This window comes from Lates calcarifer, linkage group LG10 (assembly GCF_001640805.2).
Source record: "Lates calcarifer isolate ASB-BC8 linkage group LG10, TLL_Latcal_v3, whole genome shotgun sequence".
Taxonomy (NCBI): Eukaryota; Metazoa; Chordata; class Actinopteri; family Centropomidae; genus Lates; species Lates calcarifer.
In genome coordinates, this window is record NC_066842.1 from 3398368 (window position 1) to 3425802 (window position 27435).

The following is a 27435-nucleotide window of genomic DNA, read 5'->3' on the forward strand; positions in this document are numbered from 1 at the left end:
TAAACTCCCTCCCTCTGAGCGCTGTCCGTCTCCGCCGCTGCGAGCCCTCAGTGTCTGGATCTATGTTGTAGTTAGATGGGCTAGATGCCACACGTCGTTAGCCTACAGGCTGCAAAGGTTGAAAGTTTGATACCCAGTTTTTTGCCGTGTTACTTCTTTTTTGGTGCTTTTTTCTCCTCTGCTTGGATACTACTGACTTAGGCATTGGATATGTGCACACAAGATGATGACAACCCCTTTCCTCCCCGTAGAAGTAAAATAAAATAGGCTTTCGCACACACTGGATTTACTCCTGTCGTTCCATATGAAGAAGTCAAAAGTAAGTGGTGGTTTTGTTTGTTTTTACTTGAGGAAATTAGCAGTTTACGTTGTGGCGTGACGCGGGCAGCGGAACACGTTCCTGCTGCCACACTTAACCAGAGAGCCTTGTAGATTTGGCAGATTTTTAAAGTCTTGAGGTGTTTTTCTTATGAAGAGACACGATCTGATTTGTAATTATTAACTGAAGGCTGGTGCCAGCGGGATCAGCGCTTCCTTTACTGTGGTGTGGCTTAATTGCCCAGCTTCTTACGCTGGCAGTTTGGAAAACCTGCTTTCCGCCAGAACGCAGCGTTTTTTCCAAATTGCTCCACCTGTGCAGATTTTTGTCCCACGTCCACGTTTTCTTTATTTCGTTGGAAGAGGAGCCTTCCTGTGCCTGTCCGATCAATATGTTAATATTAACGGCGTCATCTCGGAGTGTGCGCTCCTGAGACGGGATGGCGCCTTGCGTAACTGTCACTTCTTTAATTTTGAGAAGTTAGATTGTTCTACTTGTAATCAGTGATTTTGTGGCGGAACTCGTTAAATTTCTTCGCGCGCACGTTCGTAAAGCCGAAGAGGTAAATTAACAGTTTTTCTGTCGATTTCTTTTTTGAGTAAAAGCAAAAGTAGTTGCCTTCATTTTCCTGCAACTGTTTGTTTTTACACAGTTTAATAGGCAAACCGTAATTTATCCACCTGTCACAAGTGATCGGGTAAATGATGCCTGTGTTCAGGTACAGAGAGCTCAGGGTGTCTGAGCACATGTATTTTTAAATCGCGGTTCTTCGCCTGAATGTCTCCTGTGACTGATAATGCTTGAAATGAACCGATGATGAATGAGACGGAGTACCTGGCTTTTCATCCACCGGCTCAGGCAGCACCCTCCGGTTATTCAGCAGCCTGCTTTACGCGGAGAGCCGGTCTGTTTTAAGAGCGCTGCAGGGCCAGCTTAGGCTCTGTGTCTGCCTGCCCTGACACCATAATCTGTGGCCTGTGACACGGCTGACCCAGAAATGCACAAACTGAAGACTAAAGGGTTGATTTAAGGTCCCTGACGTTATTTCAGCAAGTGAAAGCAAAGAAATTACGCACGTTTCTACATTCCAGCAGCAGCAGTCATTGCCTGTTTATCACTGTGATTTAGGTACACATCAAGGTTTGATCCTCCATCTGTACCAGCAGGTGATCACCTCAAGGCAACAACTATCCAAGAGAAACACCTTTTTAAATGACCTTTTAATTGAAAACATTCTTTTTTCCCCCTCATTTACAAACCCGCAGCTCCATTTGAGGAAGTCTGCCATGTGAAAACTGGTTTACATAGATTGAATGTGTGTGTGTGTGTGTGTGTGTTGTGCACGTGATTAAGTGTACAAAATAAATTTAGGCAGGTTTAACCTGCATTACATCCCTGAGGCTGTTTAGCTGAACCCTGCACACAGAGTTTTGACTAATCCCTCTGTCACACTTAAGCTTCTTTTAATCACCTGATCATATGAAGAAGTATAAGGATATGAAATGTATTAATATTGATACAGCAGGGTGTGTGTGTGTGTGTGTGTGTGTGTGTATGCCTGCATGCATCTGGGTATAAGTCTTTGAAGTTTCCTGGAGGAAGGGTGGGCATTTCTGCATCCCTGCAGCTGTTAATCAGCAGAGTTTCCTTTATGCTTTTTTAATGAAGTTATACTGTAAGTTGGGCTGTGTGCCTGGTTGCATTAACAGACACCTTTCATCTTTTATTCACTGTCCTTGCCTCAGCTCCTATAGTGCTTTCCATGGTCACGTAGCCACAGATAGAAAATACTCAGCGGCTTTGTCCCAGTTTTTATGGTAGTACAGTAAAAAATAATAATTCTAGTTTTCCTCAAGGATCTTTATTTATCTCCAGGATTGTGGTGTAAAATAGTACATATATAGAGAAATGATAACAGAAGATAAAACCAGGAATTAAATGTTCACTCTAATGAAAGTGGCTGTTAATTGAGTGTAAAATCAGACTGACGAATGTCCAGACAAGCAGTGTCAGAGTGGCATGTATGACAGTGTGTGAGAGGGAGAAAGTGTGTCTAGACCTTCACACTTCCACAGAACATTTGGCACCAGTAGGGAGCGCTAGTTTTCTGATGCCTGCACGCGCAGTGTCGGGGAAACCAGCCGTCTGGGTCTGTGGGAGGTTCAGAGAGACGTCACATATGGTTGGCCCCTCTAACACCCACACACACACACCTGAGCAGAGATATGTGAAAGTCATTTAGCATTATTCAGTCGCAGTAAGTCAAGATATAGACAGATATCCTCTCCTCCACTGTTTGCTCCCCAGGGTGAGATCTCTGCAGTGATATACAGCTGGCTGGTTGTTGACTGGCCGAGCTCTTTGCCCAGGTTACACGATTCCATCCCAGGGAAAGGACACCAGGCAGGTGAAGCCGAGTTGTGAGTGTTGGAGCCGAGCTCTAACACAAGCTGTAAATCCACAGGCTAACTGCTCACATAATGGCTTCTCAGTTTGCCTCTGCAGTATAGCTGTGGCCTCTGACCTGCTGAGGACCTCCGACATCAGAATCCCCCCTGAGCGAACTAGATTGTTATTTTATCGACGTCCTAGATGTATTCATTGTTTGAGGTTTTTGAAATGTGCAGGTAGGTGCAGAACGGAAGGCAAAGCATGAAAAGAGACAACAGACTGCTCTGCATCATTAGATTTATGATGTGACATGTTCTGGGAAGCGTACAGGAAGTAGGCGTTGTGGCGAGGAGGGTGTTGATGTGTCAGAGTTACACTCTCCAGTAATCGCAGCTGAATGAATTAGATGAAGCAGATTTGATTAGAAAGAGCACATGTAATAAAGACTTAAATCTGCTAATCAAGTCTCAGGTTAATGATTTGTTTTAATAGTTTCCTAATGAGATTATGTTAACAGCAGGAAAGGAAACACAAAACATTAAATTAGAGCTACCTTGCTGCGTTGTGCGCGCCAAACATGGTGTTGCTGCTCTGAATCAAATAATTAGCTCGTTTAAAGTGGATCCTTTGACTTAAAAACCACATTCGAACATTGTTAAATTCCCTTCGCCTCACCTCTGCTCATATTCTCTGTCAAATCTGTGAACATTTGCCCCCAGAGGGGAAGTTATGTTACGTTAATGGAGCCTAGAGCAGAGCTGAGGAATGCTGACAGTTACAGTTCTCTCACTGACAGCAGATATATATCAACAGCTCGCATCAGCGACGAATGTTCATTTGCCAGCGCTAGACATCAAATAGAGTCAATGACTCAGTTTTTAAACACTGCTCATGCTTGACTGCACATCCTTTCACAAGTTATTCACTTTGTGTTAATTGAGATCCATCACTGCCACATCATCGTGTGTCAGTTTAAACACTTGAATCTTAATGTGTCCCTGATGCTCCACATATTCTTACATTTATGATGTTTCTTTTATGGCTGCAACATTACTTTAAATGTCCTGTAATTTAGAATTTCAGTTCAAGTTCTGCAGGTTTGAACAATGTCTGTTTGCACAAAGGATTAACCATGTGATGATGGACTCATCGAAGGTTGTGTGGGTTGAAGAGATTAAGTTGCATTGGTCTCCACGGTCACGTGTTACTGGTGAAATTAAAATGAATTTGGTTTATGATTTGTTTCTTTGTGGGAGGTCAGAGTTTGAATACTTTGTCTCTGATGGCAGAATCACTTAGATCTCGACCAAATACTAAAGTCATACTTCTATCGGCAGAGATTTTAATCGGCAAGAACCCAAAAAACATTTTTAAGGTCTCTAATGGAGAGGGGAAAATAGCCACCAGTGATGTTGTAGATGACAAAGCCTGCACAGTTCAGAGCCGTTATGGAAAAGCGAATTAAGAGCGTCCTCGTCCTTTGCACACAAAGCTGAGGTTTGATCTCGGATACAGAAATCTTTGCTTTTAGGCACAAATGGGAGGAAACCGGAGACATTTTCAGTTTTGTAAATAGGCGCTGTAAAAAATGATTTTCTTACCCTGTGTTAAACATTAAAGAAACATCCATATTCAAGGATGTTCACCAGTGCTGTAGTGAGGCCAGGCAGATGAAAAAGTCACTTTGTTAGGTGGTCTCTCGTGATGCAGCACTGTGACAGTGCACTCTGTAAACTCATGTTTACCCAGAGTGTCTTGTAGAAAGAGCCATAACTTGTTGTAAAGCCTTTGCACAGTCACAGTCTTAAAGAATGTTTTTCCCTCATGGAAAAAAATAACTTTTTCAGAACTGTAAAGCACGCAGAATCCATAAAAAAAACAAAGTCAACATGGTTTGAGTTACAGGATTTTCCTCAGACCCGGGCCTTGTGTCTGAGCTTTTGATGTCTTATTTCTGCAGCAACAGGACATTTAGTGTGCTGATCCTGACATGAGCCCATCTGCAGTCTTTGGACATGGTGTCCAGGCTAACCTTAACCCTGCCTTACAGAGGGCGTGCCTTTGAGTAAGCATTTTTAGCAGGAATTCTGCAGATATGCATACCAGTACCTGGAAATGTTGAAGTTCTGCTGTGGGGGGATTTCTGTAAAATTACCAGAGGCCATCCTTTGAATGCCGTCAGATGAGGTGAAGTGTGTGTTTGTGGCAGAGTGGCAGAGGTTTCAGAATATACCCACATCCAGGGAGTAGAAAACACACTCCAGGAACTAGGAGTTGATGCCTGACCGTCTCAGCCTGACGTGCAAGCTTGAAATCACTGGTTGGATTGGTTCAAAGATTTATTAGACCTGGGTTTGGGCTTGTCTCCGCACAGAAGACAGAGTGAGTGGCTGTCATGTGAATCTGAATATTAGAAGGGAAATCACTGTCACATGGATGCGGTACGCGACCAGAGCCGGACTGACGGGTCTGTTTGGTGGGTTGGCAGGAAGTGTGAACCAGGAGCCACGGTGATAATTTGTCAGAGGCAGTTACCAACACTTCTCATTCTTTGTCCTCTCAAATTTCTAAAAGCACACTACTATATTACTGCAGCTTTTCTAACTCAAATTTGATGAAGAAAATCTCCCCAAATGCCACAAATCAGGTCCAATTTATTACACTTAGCTGGTCTCTATCTGGTAGTGTCTCTCCTCTTTCCTATGGGACTTTGATTGACTCAGAGTACAGCGACTGCAGCCGCTAATGTTAGAAACCTGGCAACCACTTCAGCAGGTGCATCAAGGGTTCTTTTAGATATTCTCCTCTGCAGTATTCTCAAGTGGCACGAAGCAGAATATGAAAATGTTGTGCTTTGTGGTTTCTGCTTTGGCTAAGAGACGTAAGTGCATAAGGTGAACCAGCTCTGGACCCACAGTGCTCCTTTATAATGAACCTCTTTCCTTTTTCACCTCGCCGTCTCGGTCTTGGGAATATCTGAAAACATCAAACCATATTTAGAGTGATTTTAAATTTAGTTAAAGTGTTCATCCCCCTGGTATGGGTTGGGAATATTCCTCTGTGCTCTTAGTCCAGTGAAACGTTTTTAAAAACCCTCCGGACAAACTATAAAACTCATGGCAGCCAAGCAAATTCAAACAAGTCTGTTTTTGTTGGTCCTTGAAAAGTTGACATTTGAGGGATAGAAGGTTTCACAGAGTAGCCACAACATCTTCTGCAGTGTTTTCAGGGAGCTGTGGATTTAACCCTCACATACTTTCTGGTGAAAGCTGCTATGAAATGTTGATGAAGCAGGAATTTAAACTCTCCTACTGTAGAACATTTTGGCCTAGAATTTAGCTGAGACCTGACAAATCTGAAGCTAATATCTCCCTGGAGGCTTAATTATATTTACTTAAAACAGGATTTTGTGTGTTTAGGTGGTATTTCATCTCTTTGCAGCAGCTGCAGCCTGCAGTCACTCTGCAGGATAAACGAAGACGTATCATCTGATGAACATGATGAAATCTGAAACAAATTGTGACGTGTTTGGGGGATTATTGTAACATTTTTCACGATGATGGATCTAATTTAATTAGCACACTCATCATCTTGTTGTGCTAAACATACGTACACAGGCTCTTTGAGATGCCTCAGGTCTGTGTGATTGGCATGTTGGCCTTTAAACTCGCATAATTATCAGAAGCTTAAGGTTCCTAACGCATGCAGGACTTCTGGATATTTTTACAAGCACAAAGTCATCCAAAGTGAAAACTCTCCCCCCGGCTGAGTGATTGTGCGTCGTACATCTGACTGAGCAATTGCTGCTGGAAGGCGTTTAGATGAGTTTGATTTGACTCATATTTGCAGAAATCTTCATGCCAATTAGTGCGTCATTTTGCTACGTTTCCACATGATCCACTTTTCTCGTGCCAGGATGAGACGCCACAAAGGACACTTGATCTAGAAATTAGTTTGCACGTTAGAGAATTAGAAAGCGCGTTAGTCATCTCTACTGTTGAAGAAACATCATAGTGGTGGACGTGGTTTTTGTCATAACCACTTAGCTTTGTGCGGTCATGTGAAATGGTTCCACTGGTCTTGTGAACTGTAAACAGGGGCAACAAGAAATCTTCTGCTCATCTGCTGTTTTTTTTTTTTTCATGTGACTGAATTTTAACCTTTTAACTTAACTGTAAGGGCGACTTAAAGTGCATGACAGTAGGAATGTGTTTTTCTACAGAGCCCCTTTTTAAAATAAAAAATCAGCTGATAAGCAGCTGTAATTGGAAATGTGGATACAAAAATTGTCAAATAAAAGAACAGGCGAAGAAGAGCACAGATTTAAGCAATGCCAGCTTTTAGTACTTGACAGTTTTCAATACTGCAGACACTATTTTGTCTGTAACAAAGAGGTGCTGAGGTTCAGTACGCAGCCACACAACAGAACATCATCTGCTCAGAAATGTGTGAAACAGAAACTAAAAGGTAACTGAATAGTCAGTCAGTACATTCTTTTCCTTCTTCCTCAACTCCAGTCTTAGTCATGGTTGCATTCATTACCAAAAAAACAAACTTTACTTCAGGCAGAAAGGCATGTTATTGTCGTCTAATAGCGTCAAGCACATGTTGCTGATCAGCAGCACCGTGGTTGGGCTTTGTGTGATCAAAGCAGGCAGCATAATAAATGAATTGGATTTGAATAATTGGTCCACAATGAGCTGGTTAATGTGGGGGTGACAGCCATTACCAACCACAGTCATACATATCCGGGGATGAATCACAGGATGAAAACTTCAAAGGTTGGTTTTTTTGTTTTGTTTTACAGTTAAGTACCTTTTTTTGCTGCAGCTGTTTAATGATTCAGGGTAAGATGAGGTAGAAATGTGGCAGAGCTGTGGGTGAGAACTTGAGAGAGTAAAAGCATGGCAGGATATCCATGAGGATAAATAAAAAAAAAAAAAAAAAAAAGCAGTTGCACAACTCCGCTTTCTTCCTTGTTGTCCAAGCCAAATTCCCCTCCTGCAGTTTGTACATATTAACCAGATCCGTCTTCACTGCTATTTGTTGACACAGTAAGTGATGAAGCTATATAATGGGACTGTAAAGAGATCTTAAGATTGTGCTTTTCCTTTCCAAGGAAAACAACAGAGATCATGCAGTCATCCAATGCGTTTTATCTTAATCCTCCCCCCTTTCAAAGCTGCTCTCAGTAGCAGGATTAGATTTCCTGCTGGACACCAGCAGGACCGTTTGATTGCAATCAAAGCGTCAGTAGTTTGGGTCAACACGTCCTCTGAGGAGGGAGCAATTTATTTGGTTGAATTATGGCTGGGTTCACTGATGAGTTGTTCTTGTGGATCCCGAGCTGTAGCAGGCTGAGGACAGCAAATTTCACAGTGGAAAAGCAACTGTCTATCCAGTAAACAGAAACAACATAACTGTAATTCTTTGATCACACGTTTGGACTCTAGGGAAAAGATTCACAGACCATAATCTCATTAAGCCCCCGCTCCATCTCAAACAACACATGTCTGGGGAAACTCTTCTCAGGAAATGTGGGACAACAAGAGCTCATCGAGCCAAAGGACATTTACTTGCTCCAAGTCTGAAATAAGAATTTCGTGTCTGTCCCTGAAAATGGCACCACCAGAATGTTTGTCCTCTCTGTTCCCATTGTTTTCTTAACTGCGTTTTTATTTGTGTTTTCGCCATTAAATCCTCTAATCCCCTCCAGCTCCCTGACATTTTGATAATATTTGGCTAAAAGGCCACAACATTTGGTACACACTGATCTCTCAGACCCTTTGTTTAACACAGCGGGTGCTGTCTCTAATCTCTACCAAAACCATGGTGAGGTCTGGCCTCCTTAGACATTTGTAAAACTGTTTGTTTCCTGTTTTTCTCTGAAACATATACTTAGTCACAAACACAAGAGAACAAAGTGTTTTCATGTTGATTTAAATGAGCTATTTCTCTGTTTAGAGCGCCAGGCTAAAAATTTATCATTAGCCGTAGCTACGTGTAGAGCACCAGCGCCTTTAAGTGGTTTAATTGATCTCAGCCCACGAGGTCCCGGCCTCTGTCTGTCCAGCTGTTTGTTTTCTTCAGACCTGCATAGCTTTATTCAGAGGTCAGAGATCCAGGGGAGGCTGTCGTTGCTTTGATGTTACTAGATTTTGCCCAGCAAAGGTGCTCGTCACATCGCTTCTGAAGTGAATATCTTCATTTCTAAGCATTCATCATTCAGTGTTGCACGTTTAGATGTTTTTCATTTTATTTGTTCTCTTTTTGCTGATCTGCCCTTTAAGCCTTTACCAGTAGTAATGCACTGATCCAATCTGCCAGATCAGGTTTGGCCAGACATTGACCTTGTTAAGTGGATCAAGTATCAGCCAGATCCACGTAAGAAAAAGTTCTTTTATCAGTGTCATCATAAAACGCACTCTTTGTGCTCTAAATGACATTCATCCCGTCATGTCAGGCCACTGGATCGGTTTTTAGCACCGCAGCAAACCCTGGTGTATAATACTGTCTTATTTATCCCAGTGAGATCCATGCTGCGAGGGAGCTGTAACAGATCTTTTTTCACTGCAGATATCTTGGCTTGTCCTAGCAGGAAAAGCACAGGTGTAATTGATAACATTAAAATTCCATTTTATTGAGCTAGTCTTGCCCTGGTATTGTGTGTGTGTGTGTGTGTGTGTGTGCCTTGCTAATGGGAACTGAGCCATACTGAATTTGTTTCACCTGTGCTTTTTCTGCTCTGACAAAGCAGCATGTCTGTTATGAAGAAGATCTATTCAGGGTGATTAATTTGGGAAAAAGAGAGCAAATTGTTTCGAATCAGAACTCAGAACCCAGAATTAAAGCATGAGAATTTGTATGTGCAAAAAACATTTACGTGCACCCTTGTGGCTGTTTAGCTAAACTGTAGGAAATATTCCCCCTAAACCCTTAGAAGCAGCTAAACAGTGGTTGTGTGTCACCAGGAATTATTGTTAGTGTTGACAGACACTTATTTGGAGTGTTTGAAGGTTTCACTGTTCTGTTTGAAAGCTCAGACAGTGTGAAAGCCTTTGTAATGACACCTACACTGTGCTATGTTTCTCTAATATACACCATCACATACGCTCTAATCACCATGTTCATCCAGAGATAATACTAAAGACTGCAACAGTTACTGCTGCCAAGAACCGCCCCAGACTTGTCAGACAAGTGCCTCTAAAGCCTTTGCACAACCAGTTTGGTTCAGTACATGTCAGTGTAATAGTCTGACTCCTCTCTATTACCTTGAAGTCTATTTAGTTAGTGCCAGCTGCTGTAAGTGCACCTCAGCAGACAGAAGCAGCAGCAGATTGAATGTTAGATGCTAATTTGATTTACACAAGAAATGAGTGCGCTCCAGTCGCTTGGAAACTAGTGCCCAGTTTTTGTGTCAGGGCTCTGTTAATTTAGCCTGAAAATACCTTTAACAAGTCAAGATTTGGGGATAACTGCAGTCCTGCCTAGGGCTGGGTATCATTCAAAAACAACTAAGAAAATGACATTACATATTATGGTACAAATCTTCAGTTTTATCCACTCAAAGCAGTTTTCTAACACAACAAATAATTTTCAGTGCAAAAGAACAGGTAACAAGTCAGTGTCTAATGCTCACTGCTGCAGACTAAGGACCTTTAAATCTTCATGCAGTTGAACACGGAGCAACTTTCTGCTCGTTCAAATGCTTCATGAAATGGGTCGTGTTGCTGGCCTTAGTAACAGTGTCTTTTTTGCAAATATTGCATTGCGCACTAATGGCATCAATCTTAATAAAATGGAGCCACACTTTTGACCTTGGTTGCATTTTTTAACCGCTTTGACACACACACTGTGGTTCACAACACAGATACATGTGAACCGCGTCTGTGGGTGTAACCATGTGAGTATTTTTCCTGCATGCCTCTACTGCGTGTTACAGCCAATCACCAGCAGCATTATCAGATCTTGATCATGTGATTAATTCCTCGGCACCGATAAAACAGGGCATCTTTCAACACCGGGTGGTATCGAGCATTTCAATCGGTGCCATTAAAGAACTGAAGTTCAGTACCCAGCCCCAATCCTGTCCTTAGTAATGTTTGACTCATTGCAAGCAGAAAAAGTCTAAAAAGCTATTTTGATAATACTCAGGCAGCTGTCTTCACTGTCTTATCTTTATGGTTTTTATGAGGCAAAAACTGCCGTCTGAATATTGAGGGCTTCTTTTGTGAGCAGTTTGTTCATTGAGATGTTAAATATTGACATGTGAATGTGACTAAGGTCCACTCTGATGACCTGTGATCTTACCATTCTTTACAATATAGTGTGGGAGAGAAACATGATTTTTTTCTAGTCAGTAAACAGCATGAAGCTGTAGAAAATGTTCGCCCCCCGTACAAAGCAGTGAGTTATATAAACAGTGTCACAGACAGTAAATACTGTAAACATTTCAGTTATCAAGGGGATAGATTGTGGCTGGGAACAGAGTGGGAATGCTAAACAGTGACGGTTTATCTTCCACTGCACAATGCAAAATTAAGTTTTTCATATTGTTATTTCGTTTCTGAGAAAATCCCATAGAAACAACACAGATATCACCAAAGACATCTGATCAAAGGGAAAAAACAAACCTCTAAATGAAACATTAATTTGAAACCCTTGGTTAACCTTAGCCTGGATCAGCTCGAGAACATCTGGACGACAACAGCAGCCTGGTATTTTCTTTGCACGGCCTTTATCTTCTGCCCTGTTTTAATCCTCATTATGAAACATGGGAACTTACATCACATGGCAAAATTCAAAACAACGACCTAGGCAAAAGGATAAAATATCCATCTCTCTGTCAAAACAGGCTGCATGTTGCTATGGTTGGCTAATGTCATGCAAGGTCCTGTGTTCCGCTCTTATGAGATTATGTGGTTAAGAGGGCCACGAGGCCGGCGGTCTGGAGAGCCTGTTCAGCTAATGACGCCCTGGGTTCAAAGTGGTGGTGAAAAATGAGACATGGGTAATCATCCTCCGCATCAATATGATGAGGGAGAGCAGACTCGCAGGCCCTGAGAGCTGTAATGTACCTGACAATGATGGACAAGAGGCCTTTAGCTTGAGGGTTGCACCTGACTGTTCAACTCTTGTGGTCTGATATCAGCTGGTTCTGCTGTTGATGGAAGAAAAGTGGCTGATTTGCTGCTCAGACACAGACACACAACATCGTTTTCTAAATAACTATAAGGGCCATTTTCAGCATGGGAGGTAATTTCATTCCCTGTCAGTGCAGCTGTGACTTCAGTCTCACAAGGTCACTCAGAGAGTGTCAGGGAAACAAATGAGTGAGTTGAAGTCATCTCCATTTTCTCACTGAAGCCTGTTGTTTATTAATATGTTTGGCCCAAACTGTGTCCTGGGAGTCCATGAGCGTTTTTGGAACTTGTAGAAACAAGATCTGTTTATTTTTGCTTGGGTGTTATTTAACTAAGATGTTTTCCCATCTATATCTTTGTTGAAATTAGACAGCTCATGATAAGATTGGAATTACTGTTCCATTTTGCATCTTTGTTTTATCAAAGTATGTTGTATATGTTTCCGTGGACTGGAACATAGAATATTATAATTATGCTGACAAAGATTGATTCAGCTCAACAGATATTACAAAAATACAACATTCTGTATGGGTGATATCCACTTACACTGGAAGATTTAAGACAGATGAGATCAATCAAAGTGCATTGCTTACAGAAACTGTGCGTGCATACAGAAGAAGAAGAATGATTTCTCTATGCGCTGCAACTGTAACTTTATTTTAGTAAAACCAGACTGAAATGGCTGCACTTCTAATGAAATATCTGATCTAAGTAATCTACAGCTATTGTTGTCAAGATTGAGCAATCAAACACCCAAATGCATACATAACCTGCTTTAAACGTAAAAATGGTGACATACCAACATTTTGTAAATGTTGGTATAGCACTGTGGGCACAAGGAACCACACTAGGGGTGTTTGAAATGTTTCCTTTATTCTCTAATCCCATACATGAAGGCAGTGGACATATACAGTACGTTTGCTCGAACACACTGTCAGCAACAAGAAGCCAAGAATTCAAACCTGGAAGCCACCCACTACACGGATGGTTGCACTTCGGATTGTTCTTATATAACAAATGATGATTGGAGGAATTCTTCATGCAAACATTATCTTTTTCTTTTTTTTGCTGGAAGCAGTCATCCCCCAACCATGGGATCATAGATCTACTTGTTTCTCTACTTTCATACGAAGTGGAATTAATATCCGGTCTGATGATTTTGATTAGAGACCCGTTTTAACAGCTAAAACAATTTAGTAAAGCCTGTAAAACAGATTTTAAGGCCTGAACTCTACAGAGCCTTTACAGTCAAACCATGCAACTGCATTTACGACCTCAGGAGCCAGTCAGATGTTGGTGGACGTTAACATTCAGTCTCTTGTAATTAGGCAAAATATGTCTTTTATCTAACAACTAAGTGCAATATATTTGGATTTAAAGGCAGCTACCCAGATGTGTGCAGGTTGTTGATTGATAGGAATTAGTTTTGGATCCGTGATGTGCAAAACTCAACAGTTTATGGCACCAACTTCATTGTTCACTCCCCCAAAATATTTAAATATAATCCAATGATATAACAGCACTGAGAAGACAGTCTCAGCCAGTAGCTGCACCTGCTTCACGGTAAAACTTGGTTGGATAGTGTATGGGCATGTTCAGGCTGGATTTAAGCTCAATTTTCTGTAGTCTGTTTTTCCAGCCTCCATTCACACCCAGTGCACTAATGGTACAGATGTTAGCTTTAGTGACAGCTCTGACTTCTACAGATTTCAAAACTTACCAGCAAGTCGACTTTTATCAGTTTTTTTATCCAGACTTCTCCCATTTTATCTCCTTCCCCGTAGGTTCATGAAGGGGAGTCACTGCTTCGGGATGAATACAGATTTTTCACTCAAGCTGTGAAACTCACTTGGCCCTCAGTTCTCGCTGCCCTGAGCGACCTGAAAAGGGAAATCAGCAGTAGCGTCACAAGTAACAGCAGCAGACGATAGTGCTGCAGATGACAGCATGGTGGTATGAGAGCATGAGAACATGTGGTTTTACACGGTAGGAGAAAATTTTATCAAGTCCAACACAAGCAGTCTAGACAAATCAATACTGTGATAGCTGGTTTTGTAAGGAGGTGCTGAGTCATCAGAAGTTTTTGTGTCTTTTAAAGGCAGGTGTACTCTTGAGCCTCTCGTGAGCAAAATCTAAGGACAACTGTATGTGGAGGAGTACGAATGACTGTAGTTACAAATGTTAAATCCACTGAAGAAGTTTTGCCCCTTAGTACATCTGTCAATATCTCAGAAATGCATGGATGGATTCCCATAAAACCTTGAGGGTCTGGGGGAAAGAACCGATTGATGATCATTCGGTGGTAATCCAGATCTCGGAATCTCGCCATGAGGATTTCTTTTTAAGGTTTTGTTGACATAATCAGTCACAGAAAATGTGTATTTACACTTAAAACAATGTAGAAAAACATTAAATGGTCAGCCATACTTTTTGGTCATCCATTTCAGGCCTTTCCTAGAATATGATTGAGGAGTAGAAGGCCCTTGGAGAGTTAAAACCTGCACCAATACTCCACAACTAGAGAATGAAACTGAAGGTCTAAAAGCAAAAATGTCAGATCTGGACCACCATCAAGATTATAATGAGTTGCTCTGTTCCCCAGGGACCATCTGCCCACCAAATCTCATGAAAATCTGTTCAGAGAGCCACTTCACAACTTGTCAGCAGCAAGAGCTTTAGCGAGATTTGAATCCCCAGCTTGTGTTAGAAGTCACAGCTCCTCTAACATGGCCTGTTTCATGGGCTGTGAATCTGTCCCATAAAGACTTAAGTAATGGCGGCAGATATCGCTGTCATCACTCACACATCACATCCTGCTGTGTACACCGGTGTGTTTACCTACTTGTTCTCTCAACGAAAACCACAGGGATGACTATAAATTTTAAAAGAATAATAACAGAAAATGACTATGAGCTCAGCTAGCCGGTCACAGCTGCGCTCCTTTCAGCGGAAAGAGTGCAGATGTTGCAGAACATTTTGACCCTCCTCTTGTTTTACGCTACATATTGAAAGCACATGTAGAGAGAAACCTTGATTTTCTGGAAATGTTTGCATGTGGTTTCTTCAAACTGGAATCGACTGATAAAGAAGACAACGGTCTGATGACTTGGAATCAAATGTATAATGTCTTTCTGAGTGACAGCTCTTCCTTGTTGGTTTTGGCTGATGAGTATAGATGACTCATCTATACTTAGACTTGAAGATCATACAGTGTATGGTATACTGTTCTGTCTAAGAAGATTATCATTTCATTTCCAGTCTGACATTTGTTTGACATGAAGCATCAGAGGCCTCCACCCCCGTTACTCCCTGAATCATCCTTTAAGTAAACTTTGCAGGGCAGAGCCAGCGCAAGTGTTGAGTGAATTTCCCATTCACTGAAAACACATACATGAGAGTGTCACTGAAGCTATGAAATAAATTTTGAGCTGCTGAAATGAGCTGCAAAAAATTCAGAGCTAGTAGTGAACAGGAGTCTTAAGAGTGTCCATGTGACCTTTCCTTTCCTTTGCACTACTTGTCAGCTCAGAGTAGACGAATACATGTCACTATACTTTATTCTCATTCAGTCAGAATGAGAGGAAGAGCTCAGAACTATTTGTGGTGGTTTAATATAACCCTGGATTTCTTATTAAGTCGGCATGTCACTTGAGATTTTGTGACTTTGTGTCTGGAAGTTCTTAAACAACATTTTTTTTTAGTTCAAATTACCCCACAAGTTTTGGAGAAGACAAAGATCCTATTGTTGATTAAATCTGATATTTTCATTTTGTGCATTATTTCCTTTAATTCTTTCAAAATGGGTTTTATTATTTGGGCAAAATATCATGTTTTGCTTTGCTGAACAAGTTGTAACATGGCAACGAGCAAAATCCCTGACCTTATGTGGCTGTATCTGGGGCGTCTTTGATTTCATTCGTTGTTATTATCTTGTACAAATGTGGTTCATTACATGCAGAGGCTCAGGCGAAACTGATGAATTACAAGATGTCCAACACCTTTGCCTTTTGCTAATCTCTCCTAAAACATTGCTTGCTTATCGTCCTTGTCTGCCATTTACAAGACAATTAGTTTTGTTCACCAGAAGAAGCAAGGTGGAATTGAATTACATCCCATCTGCCCTTTACATGAAGCTTTTCCTTTGGCCTTTCCTGCCGTTGATGGATCATTGTTCCGTTCTCTTCCTGTTGTGGCTCTGTTTGACAAATATATAGTAACAGGAGGAATGTGGGTGGCGGAGTCTGCCTTGAAGATTTGAAACGACTGATATGAATTGCCAAACTGGCAGGGACAGTGTGGATGGCAAAAGTATGAATGTGTGTAACTGCACAAACAGCGAGCATGGTTGAACCCATGCTTAAATAAGCTATAGAACAAAATCTTGTTGTACTGGCTGAAGATTAGACACGGCTCAGCTCACTACGATCTTTTGATCCTGCCCACTGAGTCCCATTTGTGAAACTCGCTAAAGCTTTATTCACTCAAAGAGGAGGTTCACTTTCAAGGTTGCTGAATTGTTTTGGGTCGGAGTCTGACTAACCCTAATCATCTCTAAGAGGAGCATTGCTGATCCATTGCATAATATAGACAGGCTGGCACAGAGAAGATACAAGATACAAGGTCAGCCAAATGAATGACAACTGTTACAGTAAAGCCCACACAACACCATTAGGCAGGAAAAAACCTAAAGGAAGAAGCCGATCGCAGGCCTGCGATTCAACCATTAACCTTCCCTATTTGATAACTCTGAATCAACTGAGAGCACCTGAGGACCGCTCACTAATGGTCTAAAAATTCTGGTGTGACCAATTAAGACAGAACTGAAAGAGCTGATAGTTTGCCTTTTTAAACAAAGCTTCTGTCATCTGCATGAAAGGAGCCTCTGTTTATGTAAAGAATATTGTTGCCTGGTGGAAGACTGTCATTATTAACGCTACTTCAGGGGCAGTTGTCATTTACATGGAAAAGGGAACACAGTCAATTCATTCATTCTTTCACTCTTTTGTTCATTCATTTATTGTACAGAAAGTACAAGTATCTGATCTGTATTTTTAGTCGTTCATTTACCCAGTTGATCTTTCTCTTGTGGCTCTGTTAAATTCCACTTGGCCAAAGAAGGACCCAGGAATTCTCTGATAATTATAACTAACAGTTAAGTTATTGGTAACACTTTGCCTTTCCTGCTATGACAAGCCAGAATGAGAGCCAGAAGAAAGGTCTATTGTCCTCTGGTACATTGAAAACTTCCATTGCTTCATGTCAGCATTACAGGAGTCTAAAGTTTCTCTCTTGGAGCAGTGACATCTCTTTTCTTTTGGCGTCAATGCTCCTAAAAAGAGCACAAATATGTATTTAAAAAAGCCACATATTCAGTTGCCTCGCACTTATAGGGATTTCAGAGGCCAGCGTGGGTGCCAAAAAGTCATTTGTTGCATTTTGCTTGAATGACTATGAATTCTGCATGTGCTATTTGTACTATCAGACTCTTTCTTGTGTCCTCTGATTGGTTCCATCAGCTCCAATTCAGCTTTTACACATCAGACTTTAGACTCGTGGTAATTTAGCATAAGAGCATAGCAAGGGTCTGTCCAAAACCAAATTGATAATTCACTTGTGCAGACAAGTGACCCTGTGCGCCCAGAGGCACTGAACCACTGAACAGTGCTCTACTCAGCATTTATTATTGCCAGCTATACCTCTGAGCTGCTGTAAAATCACTGTGAATCGCAGCATGTAATTGTTTATTGCTGACGTTCTTAACATTAAAGGCTGCTTTGTGCATATAATGTTAGTCTATAAATGTGGTCAGAGGTTTTGGAGGGCTCATTGCTGTTGGGTGTTTCAAAACTGGTGACTTCAGGTTTTTTAAGTTCAGCTGTCACCTGCATATAATTTACTGTACTTTTCCTTTTTTATTATTATTATTTCATTATCATAACATGTGGCTAATATCTTTTTTTTCCTCTTTTGATCTGCAGATTTGGATACGCGTCTGTGTCTATTTACTGCTGTTCATCACGCTTGGGGTACATTCAAGTAAATTTGACGTCAACCCAGTGACAGATGACATCTCTAGACTCTCTGTTTTGGTAAGGACAGTGCTGTGATTTAGCTTTAATTAAAACATTTTAGGCTAACCTTAAAATACAGCTAATTTAACAAGCTAAAACATTCAAACTGTACATTCAGTCTGCAAAATACCGCATGGCACTGTCACTGTGCTAAAATTTATTTCCATATATTTGCACAGTATAGACATCAAAGCAACATAACACACCATCACTCATCATGAGCTCAGATTTATGATTTTGCAAGTGAGATAATTAACAGTCTGGACAGACATATGGCTGTGTTACACCACTACTGAAAGAGACATACATGATGAGTCATTCTTTTCAAAAGCCTTGCACTACCTGCTTTATCGTAAAATGTGCAAAGGTCAAAAAGTGAGGGAGTTCAAGACACATCTCCTCAGCAAAGAGAAAGAAATCAGCTTAATGGTAGGACAAAAAACATGAACAGATACAGAGATAGGAAGTGCAATCCAAGCAAACCTGGATAATGTTTAGATTATGGTGTGTTTGTCTGTAATTAAATTGTTTTCTCTTTTTTCTTCAACAGAGACAAAATATTCCTAAAGATTACAAAATTCCTGTACATTACGTTCCAAAAGAAGAGGTAAGATAACATCCAGGCTTTTTTCTGTCCTTCTTCTTTTTGGTTTGTGATCAGCGTTTCTCTGAATCTAAAGATCTAGATTTTCACAGTCACCCTTTGATGTTCATGATTCAGCAGAAACCTTCAACATGTAGACACATTAAAAGGAACAAACCAGTTGACTTTGGTGACCTCCCGCTCAGCTGTACCATCACCCCGAGTGTTGGCTGACGTTATAGCTATTGCACAGTGTGAAAAAATGTGTCATCTGCTGGATGCAGTCTTATCTGTGACAGTAGCATCTGCACTTTGTGTTTAGTTGTCATTCAACACATCCTGTTGCTCGTCTCACTCCATGTCTCTGCTCTTCTCTGCTTCTCCTAGGGAGGGATGTGTTGGGTAAAATTAAACGTCTTCTACCTGGAGGAGAGTTTACAAGATTTAGCACATAAGTTTGGAAACATTTCATCCAACAGAAAAGATATTAGCATATTCATCCAAATGCTCCAAGAACTGCGGCTCAACATGGGGTCTTTGGTAAGTTCAAGTTCATTGTGGTTGTGGCACAGACCTACAGAGTGCGTCCAGTGACTGATGCTGCACATTCATCACTGTTAAGGAAAACTACAACTTTACGAAGCAAAGAAACCAGCATGACCGACAAACACTGACATTATCCAAGCCTGTACCACAATACACACGTGATTAACTTGTTTATTGCAAGATGAGCGTCATTTATCTCTCATCTCATCTTTGCAGGAGCCGATCATGTATGATTTTGAGTGCCACTACAGGGAAGAGAGGTGGCAGACAGCACAATACTTTGACTTTGTCAAAGACTTTCTTTTAGCTGCACAGAGTAGAGAAGATTCAGATGACTGTTATCCTCCTCCCTGTCCCACCACATCGTACACAGGAGGATATATAAAAGGTAAATATTTTGTATTGTTGTGCTTGTCACCAGAGTTAGTGTTGTGGCAGCCTTTTTTTGTTGCTGGTGCCACCATTAACTGCAGGTGTAAAGGGAAACTGAGTCTCTTTCATATTATTTCCACTGCCTAAATGTTTCACTGCTGCTTGGCAGGTTTTACTCATATTTCAACAGCTCTTGTAAAATCAACAGAAAGTTAGTTTTCTCTGGAGTAAAGGGGGTTTCTATGATGTGAAGTCAGATACTGTAATATTGCTGGAGACAAGGTTATGGGCTCAGAAAGACAAAAACAGACACGGGTCAAATCACAATACGACGCAGCTGTGACTTCTGCCTCTCGTGGTGAAAAGCTCCTACATAAAATGTGTCATATCTCAGGCATTAACCCCAGTACAGTGATTTGAAATGGTTCAACTGTAACATTCCCACAGTGACCTGCGTGTTGCGTACTCATGTCCGTCCCATCTGTAAGCCAAAGGATACTACAGTAAAGGGGAAGCTGGCTGCGTCGCTCTTATTCAACAGTGGATTTGTGATAATATCCGTGAGTGGGCGAGTCTCAGATTCACAACTCGGATCAAGTTTGGAATGAAGCTGCCTCAGGAGAAAGATAAGATCACCTGAATGGTTGCCAGCCAGACATTTTATGTGTGATTTCAAAGTATTATTAAAAAAAAAAAAAAAAACCTTCTCAACATTTTTTCACATAAATATCAGCAGAAGTTCAAAATTTCCTGCAGAGCTAAAAAAAAAAAAAAAAAAACATCAGTCAAGCTTTAAAGATACGTATCAGTCATCTCACTGTCATCATGTTTTTACAGCCTGTTTCTCTTCAGAAAAAAAGTATCTCCAATAATAACAGAGTGTTTATGGCGAGGCACATGACTGTGAAGTTGTCCAAAAGTCGTTTTCAGTGCTTTTAGCGCCACAGTCAAAGTTGCAGATGTGGATATCTCAAAACCTCAGCAAATTAGTCCAGTCTATCTGCGTCGCCTGATACCACCAGTGATAAGTGAGAAAATGTGTGTTTTTATGATTTGGGTTAACCCGACTCTTAAGTGTTTTATTGCAGACGGCATTAGCAGCAGGTCACACTTCCCCACACACATTTTCGGAGCTGGTCTACAGATTCAAAGCAGCAACATTCCAGACACAAGCTCACTTCTGCTTGTAAAACCACCGCCACCCTCTTTGGACTATTGTGAACAGGCTCTATTTAGGACAGATCTCTTGTGGCCGTTTTCGAGAAGCTTTTAATCCAGGAACCATTATTTCTTCACAAGAACTTTGCGAGATAAAAACTCAAAACCGTCTCAGTGCTTAGACGGCCCGTGGAGACACGGCTGAGTCACAGGACTGAGGGAAGATGTCCCCAGGCAGCGCATATGAAAAGGAAGAAAAGGGCCGAAACCTGATTGTATACGTGTTGATTACAGAGCAATCTTCCAATCTTCCCAAGCGCTTGGCTTTTCTTTGCCCGAGTGGTCGGCTCAGATCTTTTGTGTGTGTGTGATGGGAGGGGGGTAAAACAGGTGGCGTTGAGGTGACTTTTTAGCACCTGACAATGAAATGTTTTCATCATCAGGAGTAGCAGTGACACTCCACCCTTTTTCATCCCTGCTCTCAGTTTTTGCTCGTCTCCTCTCGTAACACCAAACTCACCAACCCATTGCTTCTGCTGTTGTTTTGTTTTTTTCCCTCCAGCATCGTCCCCGTCCAGCAGTACAGGCTCAGGTTGTCTGACAGACTGCAAGGAACGTAAGTTTGCATTTCGGAGTATTACTATATAAGTGTCAGGCCTGTGATGGTGTTAAACCGGCCCAGCTGCTGTGTCAAAGTGGCAACTCTTGCTGGGCACATTCTACAGCAACTCAGCCCTTTCCCTGGAGCTACTGTCACTTGATTAATGACACTCTCCAGGGCTAATTCCTCATCTTGTCTTTAGTCTCATGTCTTATCTTGCCTGCTGTAAAAAGGCTTTTCTCTACCCGTCTTGTTCAGTCCCTAGCATGTAGCTGAGAGAACGTACACTGAGTAACTATTAACACGCAGTAATAGTGTGTACGTGCTTAGTGAAATGTAACAGCAGTAACAACGAAGAGAGGGTTTTTGTTATCTTAGCTGAGCATCCAGTCTCATCAAATGTAAAGTTAGTGAGAAGAGAAATCTTTAATCTCAGTTGTTTTGTTTTTTGCGGGTGTCTGGTGTCATGTATTTGTCAGCGTGGATGGATTACAAGAATGTGGTAATTTAATACAACTTTAAAGCCCTCCTCCACTCAAACATGTGTCTTGAGGTTCACTGTGCAGAATGATGTATGTGCAGAGTCTGACACTAGACACAGGTTTCACATTGATCTGTGTATTTATATAGGAAATGAACACTTGTAGAAAAGCCTTGTCAGACACAAAACTAGTATTTTTATATGTCATAGAACATGTCTGGACGGGGTCTTTAAAGCTGGAATACTGTATTAAAATGCAGTCTCTGCCTATAAACTGCTGAGCGCAGCTTATGTTATTGTTTATATGCCACCTTTGAAGGCTTTAATTGATTGTGCAACAGTAAAAGCAGGATGTTAATAATCAAGCAATAAATAAACAGCAAGCTAGTATTTGCAGCTGTTCTATGCTGATGGTCTTTAATGCCCACAGTCAGCTGAAAAATGTTCATTTGGTTTTAATTTAAAAGTTGGATGCACAGTGAAATCAGTTTGAACTGTACCTAATTCTACTACTAGCAACATTTTTGGGTCAAATCCATTTTCAACCAAGTGTGAAACTGATTTTTTTCTTCTTCTTTTTAGCCCCAGTACATAAACCAAGATTCCTGCCTGTGGTGGTGGAGCGAAGCCTGCTCTCCTTACTGTTCATTCCACTCATAGCCCTCGTATTCCTGCTTGTGTGGAAGGTGAGCTGACCTTTGACCCACGGCACTAAACTTCCTGAGATGCCTCAGAGATATGAGTGTTTGTCTGTGGCCTCTTTTACTGTCAGGAGAGATAGCGCTTTGTTCAGTGGAATTTATGGCAGCCGACAACAGCCTTTAACATTTCTGCAGATGCCGCGCAGACTGTGTCGAACTGAGCTGTGATGATTTCTGGAACTGAGAATTTTTGTACTAACAGTGATTTATCCTGAAACAGGTCCGATCACGAAGGAACGAGGAGGATCTTGAACAGAATCCTGGAGCAGGTGGACTCTTCACAGGAACAGAAGGGACTGCACCTCCATTAGATGAAATATCAGAAAAGTAAGCTGCCATTTTCTCCCTCACACACATTACAGTCAACTGGAAACTTTTCCCCTTACTGTAACTCACTGCCTGCTCACACTGAAAACTGATTAGTTTCTCTGGACCAAACGGCTGCAGACAGTGGGAGAGGCTTTGATTTTCTTCAGCGGTCATCAGCATGGGTTTGACACTTGATTAGATTTTAGTTTAGTTTATTATTTTTGTACAGAAGGCCTGCGTCACAAAACTGGAAGCGTGGGTTTTGAAGGAAGTGGGCATTGAGGAAACAGAGAGACCGCAGAGAATGCAGCTGCATTATGAGAACTGTAGTATCCATGCATTTTTGCCGCCTCACTCACACTCACAGACGACCAAGACCGTCTCCTGCTGGAACAGAGCCGAACTCTTACATCATTTTATCCCTGTCGTAATTTTCTCTTGACATGTATGAAGCAAATTCACAAAGAAAGCAGTGAGGCATAAAAATAAAGTAAATGAAGTTAAACTGTGACGACAAGCTTATTGAAACGTGACACATCAGCCAGTGTTCGCCGATCAGTCCGCCGTGTACGAAGTGCAAAGACCTCCGGTGACCTGTGGATGGTGTGTTCTTAAGTGTCGAGCCACTTCTGCATGATAAGTGCTCAATTGCGTACCCAGAGTGTTAAAAAAGTTCAAAGAGTCTGAACTCAGGCCCTGCTTGACTTTCTTGGAGCATGATTATTAGAACGCCGCCTGACTGGGCTTGACTCTCGTCATGTGAAAGCTCTTTCAGCCATTTCTGCTTCTCTAGATGATTTGTTGTTGTTGTTGTTGTTGTTGCAGGATAGTATCTAATATATTTATTTCTGCTCGCTTACAGAAACAAGTTGAACGTCATTGAAACGGTGTAATGCTTTTCTACCCTTCGATGTTCTTCAGCATAATTGGTGAGATTTCCTTTCTTTCTGTTCAATTAGACAAAAACAAAATAAAGAGAGTCTTGTCTGAATCCTCTAAACCCTCTCTCCACACTTTTCTTTCACAGGGCTCTACTTTTTTCTTCTGTTGGTGTCCAAAGGTGATGAAAAACAACCATGAAGCTGACTTCCATAGTGAGATCTCAGAGGTGAAAGGCCTGTTTTTGACTGCTCTCCAGATTTACGACGGCAGATCCTCGATCGCCGCCACCAAGATTTTTCTGGTTAAATCATGCCTGCTACTGTATGGATAAGCTTGCCTTTCTTGTAAGACTGCATTAACCCCATGCTTTTGAAAAAGACTGTGAGATTTTGGCAGAGAGAAATCCCCGTGCCACGCCCTGCAAATTGTCCATCAGAACCTGCTGCGTCATGAACTCTTTGGGGAAAACTTTGCTGCCCCATCAGCACGTTGCCACTGTCTGCCTGTGTTTTTTGGGCCCACCAGTTCATCTTCAAACAGCAGAGCAGAGTGTGACTGACACTGGTTATCTCTTGTATGAACTGAGGCATGAATTACTACCTCCGGTAACCCTCACGCTAACCATATCCTCAACAGCTCTACAGTTTCCTCTTAGTCTGGGGTTTCCCAAAGAATATAATATTAAACATTGTAGTTCCAAGGTGTAGTCACATGTCAGGTTTAGCCATGTACCCATGGGGGTGTATGATGTATTTATTTATTGGTGGTGGCACTGAGCTGCTGCTGTTGATACAACTGAAATGTTTCAAGCGATCATTTAAGAGCACCTTTACTAATGGGTCACATTTAAAGAACAATCTGTATACTAACACGTCATAAACCCAAAAACACCTGAACAAGTGACATTTCCTTGTATGATGATGATGTTGTTGTTGTTGTTGTTGTTGGCATATATGGCTTGGGTGATTTAGGCTGTGTGAATGGATTACATGGAAAAAATATATATATAAAAATAAAATATACAAAATATGCTACTTTGACTAACGTACATTTAGACCATTCAAATCTGCAATGACATTCTGCTAATGAGTATCAGGGATCTGTGGATTCAAAGTGTAGGTGTCAGATACATGTAAGACAACGATGGACCTCCCATAGTAAGTGTTAGCGAAACAATGCCTTTATTTTTTACTGATCTCTTCTTTATGCTTGTGTTACAGGAGAGATTTGTGACAGCCATTCTTCTATGGAAGGGAAAGAAACTAAAATGCTGAATTTGTAAAACGCAGTTTGTACTAAGGAAGGTTATGTTGTGATTGATGGATACAAATGTCATATAATATAATATTTGACAGTTCATTCAACAACCAAATATACTTGCGAATCAATCCCATCAGTTCAGACTGTTCATTCATGAGGTTTAATGTCTCTACTAACTTTGCCTTTGTCTCCAGTATCAGTGTGTTGCTTGCAAAATAAAACTCATTGTAGACAATCTGTACAAAGTTAGTTAGTGCGTTTATCAAGATTCACACGCTGATGAAATGCTGAAGGATGATGCCACTAATGATTAACTTTACAGACTTGCACCTTGGTTATTTTCACAATCCACACAGCTCGCCACATGGGAATACCGTGCAGACCTACATATCAGTTTTTGCCTTAAAGTCGCGCCATAATACACTGTCAAAGAAGTGCACTGTCATCTCCTTCACATACTGAACTGTAGCATGATGGTGCAACTTTCAAAAAAAATTTCTTTCAAAGAAATGTGATTCTCTCTCGGTACACAAGATCCACATGAAGGGCAGGAAATCAAAGTCAAATCCAAACGGTTGACAGTCAGGTCGTTAAATTCACATGTATCCAGCTATTACAATTGCTGAAGCCCTCTGGCTCATTCCAGTATTAAATCAATGGGCCCTTCCCTGCCTCCTCTCCTTAATGCACTCGGATCCGATAAGTTAAGAGCTGGAGGTGCTCCCTGTCTCAGTGGGAACGGATCTTATCAGAGCTGCGAGGAGAAAGGCAACAAGTTTAGAAACTTCTAAAGAGCAGCTGACAAAGCCTTGCCCAAACACAAAGTATATCAGTAATGGGTTATAGGTATTAATTGATTATCATGAAGAGGTAGGAGTGTGAACAGGGCACGCTGGTTGTGACCTTTCCCATCAGGCCGCCCTGCTGCGACTAGCTGACACTGACCAACGTGGCAGGACACGAACATCTGTTTCTGTGTGTAGTTTGAGTCTTTCTATCATGTTTGTGGTCTTACGTTGTACCATGTCCATTCTTGGTTTTGTGCCTTGTTTGATTAGTGTGATTGGCTCCATGTGTAAATGTTAAAAGCCTGTCTGTGTTTCTGTGCAGTAGCAGAAAGTGGAGAAATCATTACAGGGCAGATTAGAATAATCTCACCACAGTAGCCCAACAGATTTGATCCCCAGTCTCTTTCTCTCTTTCTCTGTCTCCCTCTACTACTCTGTCTCTTCTTTAAAAACAAAATGAACTTCAAACCATGACAGTTTAGTTGGCTTGACCTATGCCCAGATATAATCCGGGAGACAATTCTCTGGAAACGCAGAAAAAACTCTATTGGCAGAACAATCTGCAGTGGTTGTGACATTTCTGTCCACACGTGACATTTTAGCCTTTGTAACCTTTAGGAAACAGTTCAGCTGGTAACTCCGCTTCTTTCATGTGTATTTGGGACTATATGTTGGGAATTTTTGTTATAGGAGACGAGAGTATATTGTGCTAAACTGAATCTGTGTTTGAAAAAAAAAAAAAAAAACGTATACCACATTGGTTCATTGTTCATATAGTTCAGAGCAACAGTACCTTTCAGCATCAATAGCTGGAATTCTTTGGTGTGGTGAAGTATTGTTTGTTGTGTTGAACTGCAAGTTAATTTTATTCACTCCAAAATGCATCTTTGAAGAACACTATTAATGGCGACATATTCTATGGCAGTTTAGAGTTGAGTCTGTGTTAGAAAAAGTATACCACATTGGTGTTCATTTAGTCCACAGCAACAGTACTTTTAGCAGGACAATCTGAAATTAGCGATGTAGTAAAGTACTGTTATTTCAAAACTTTTAGCCAATCACGTCCATTCAAAAATGCATTTTTGAACACTATCGGAACATACTATCTATGGCGGTTTAGACCTGAGACTTTTTCTTCGATCATCTTTAGGTTTTGCTTCTCTACATGAAGACTATTATGTGCAGTGCCCAGTATTCTGACAGAGACACAGGCTAGTCTAGCCACACACTAACTAACAAAACAAGGTATACTATGTCAAAAGTTGCTTTTTATACATAGTCTATGAATATCATGAGCTGCATCAGGTCTAAGCTGTGAACAAAAAAAAATCTCTATATATATGTATATGTATATGTATGTGTATATATATATATATATATATATATATATATATATATATAACATGGTCTCCCATTTTCCTGTCTATGCAAGAGCCACAAACAGTCTGTATGTCTGATGCATGGAAGCCAGAAACTGAGCGATTTCATGCATTAGTCAAAGAATGACTGCCCTTAAATACTGTTCCTATGTGGGTTGTTGTGTGGTCTGGGCGTGAGCGGAGCTGCATCCAGAACAGTGCTTTCGGGCTCGAGTGATCCAATCCATCCCGCTTCAGTGGGTGAATCAAACGGCTCTAGGCAGGAAATAAGTCTGGGTGCCAAAAAAGCAAATGTAATTATTACCCAGTTGGTATTCTGGGTAAAAACTCTACTGTATTCTGTATTTTTGTATAAATGTAAACAAACATATATGAGATATGAATAAAGTACACGTATCCAACTGTTAGTTATTGGTTTATTTGTTGTTTAACCAAGCTCCTGCGCTTCTTT

General features: G+C 41.1%; 1 protein-coding gene across 2 annotated transcripts; it reads left to right on the forward strand.

The window, feature by feature from the left end:
- On the forward strand, positions 1–27391 carry kitlga (kit ligand a). Of its 2 annotated transcripts, XM_018692650.2 has the most exons (11): positions 1–319; positions 13638–13839; positions 17832–17942; positions 18475–18531; positions 18895–19047; positions 19270–19441; positions 21146–21199; positions 22248–22351; positions 22587–22693; positions 23538–23604; positions 23703–27391. In XM_018692650.2, the coding sequence occupies exons 2-10, from the start codon at positions 13825–13827 to the stop codon at positions 23566–23568; spliced, it is 804 nt and encodes a 267-aa protein (XP_018548166.1). In that variant the 5' UTR covers positions 1–319; positions 13638–13824; the 3' UTR covers positions 23569–23604; positions 23703–27391. The 2 variants fall into 2 exon arrangements, with proteins under 2 accessions (XP_018548166.1, XP_018548158.1); XM_018692642.2 differs by lacking the exon at positions 13638–13839 and having other exon boundaries at positions 2–319.
- The last annotated feature ends 44 nt before the right edge of the window (positions 27392–27435 follow it).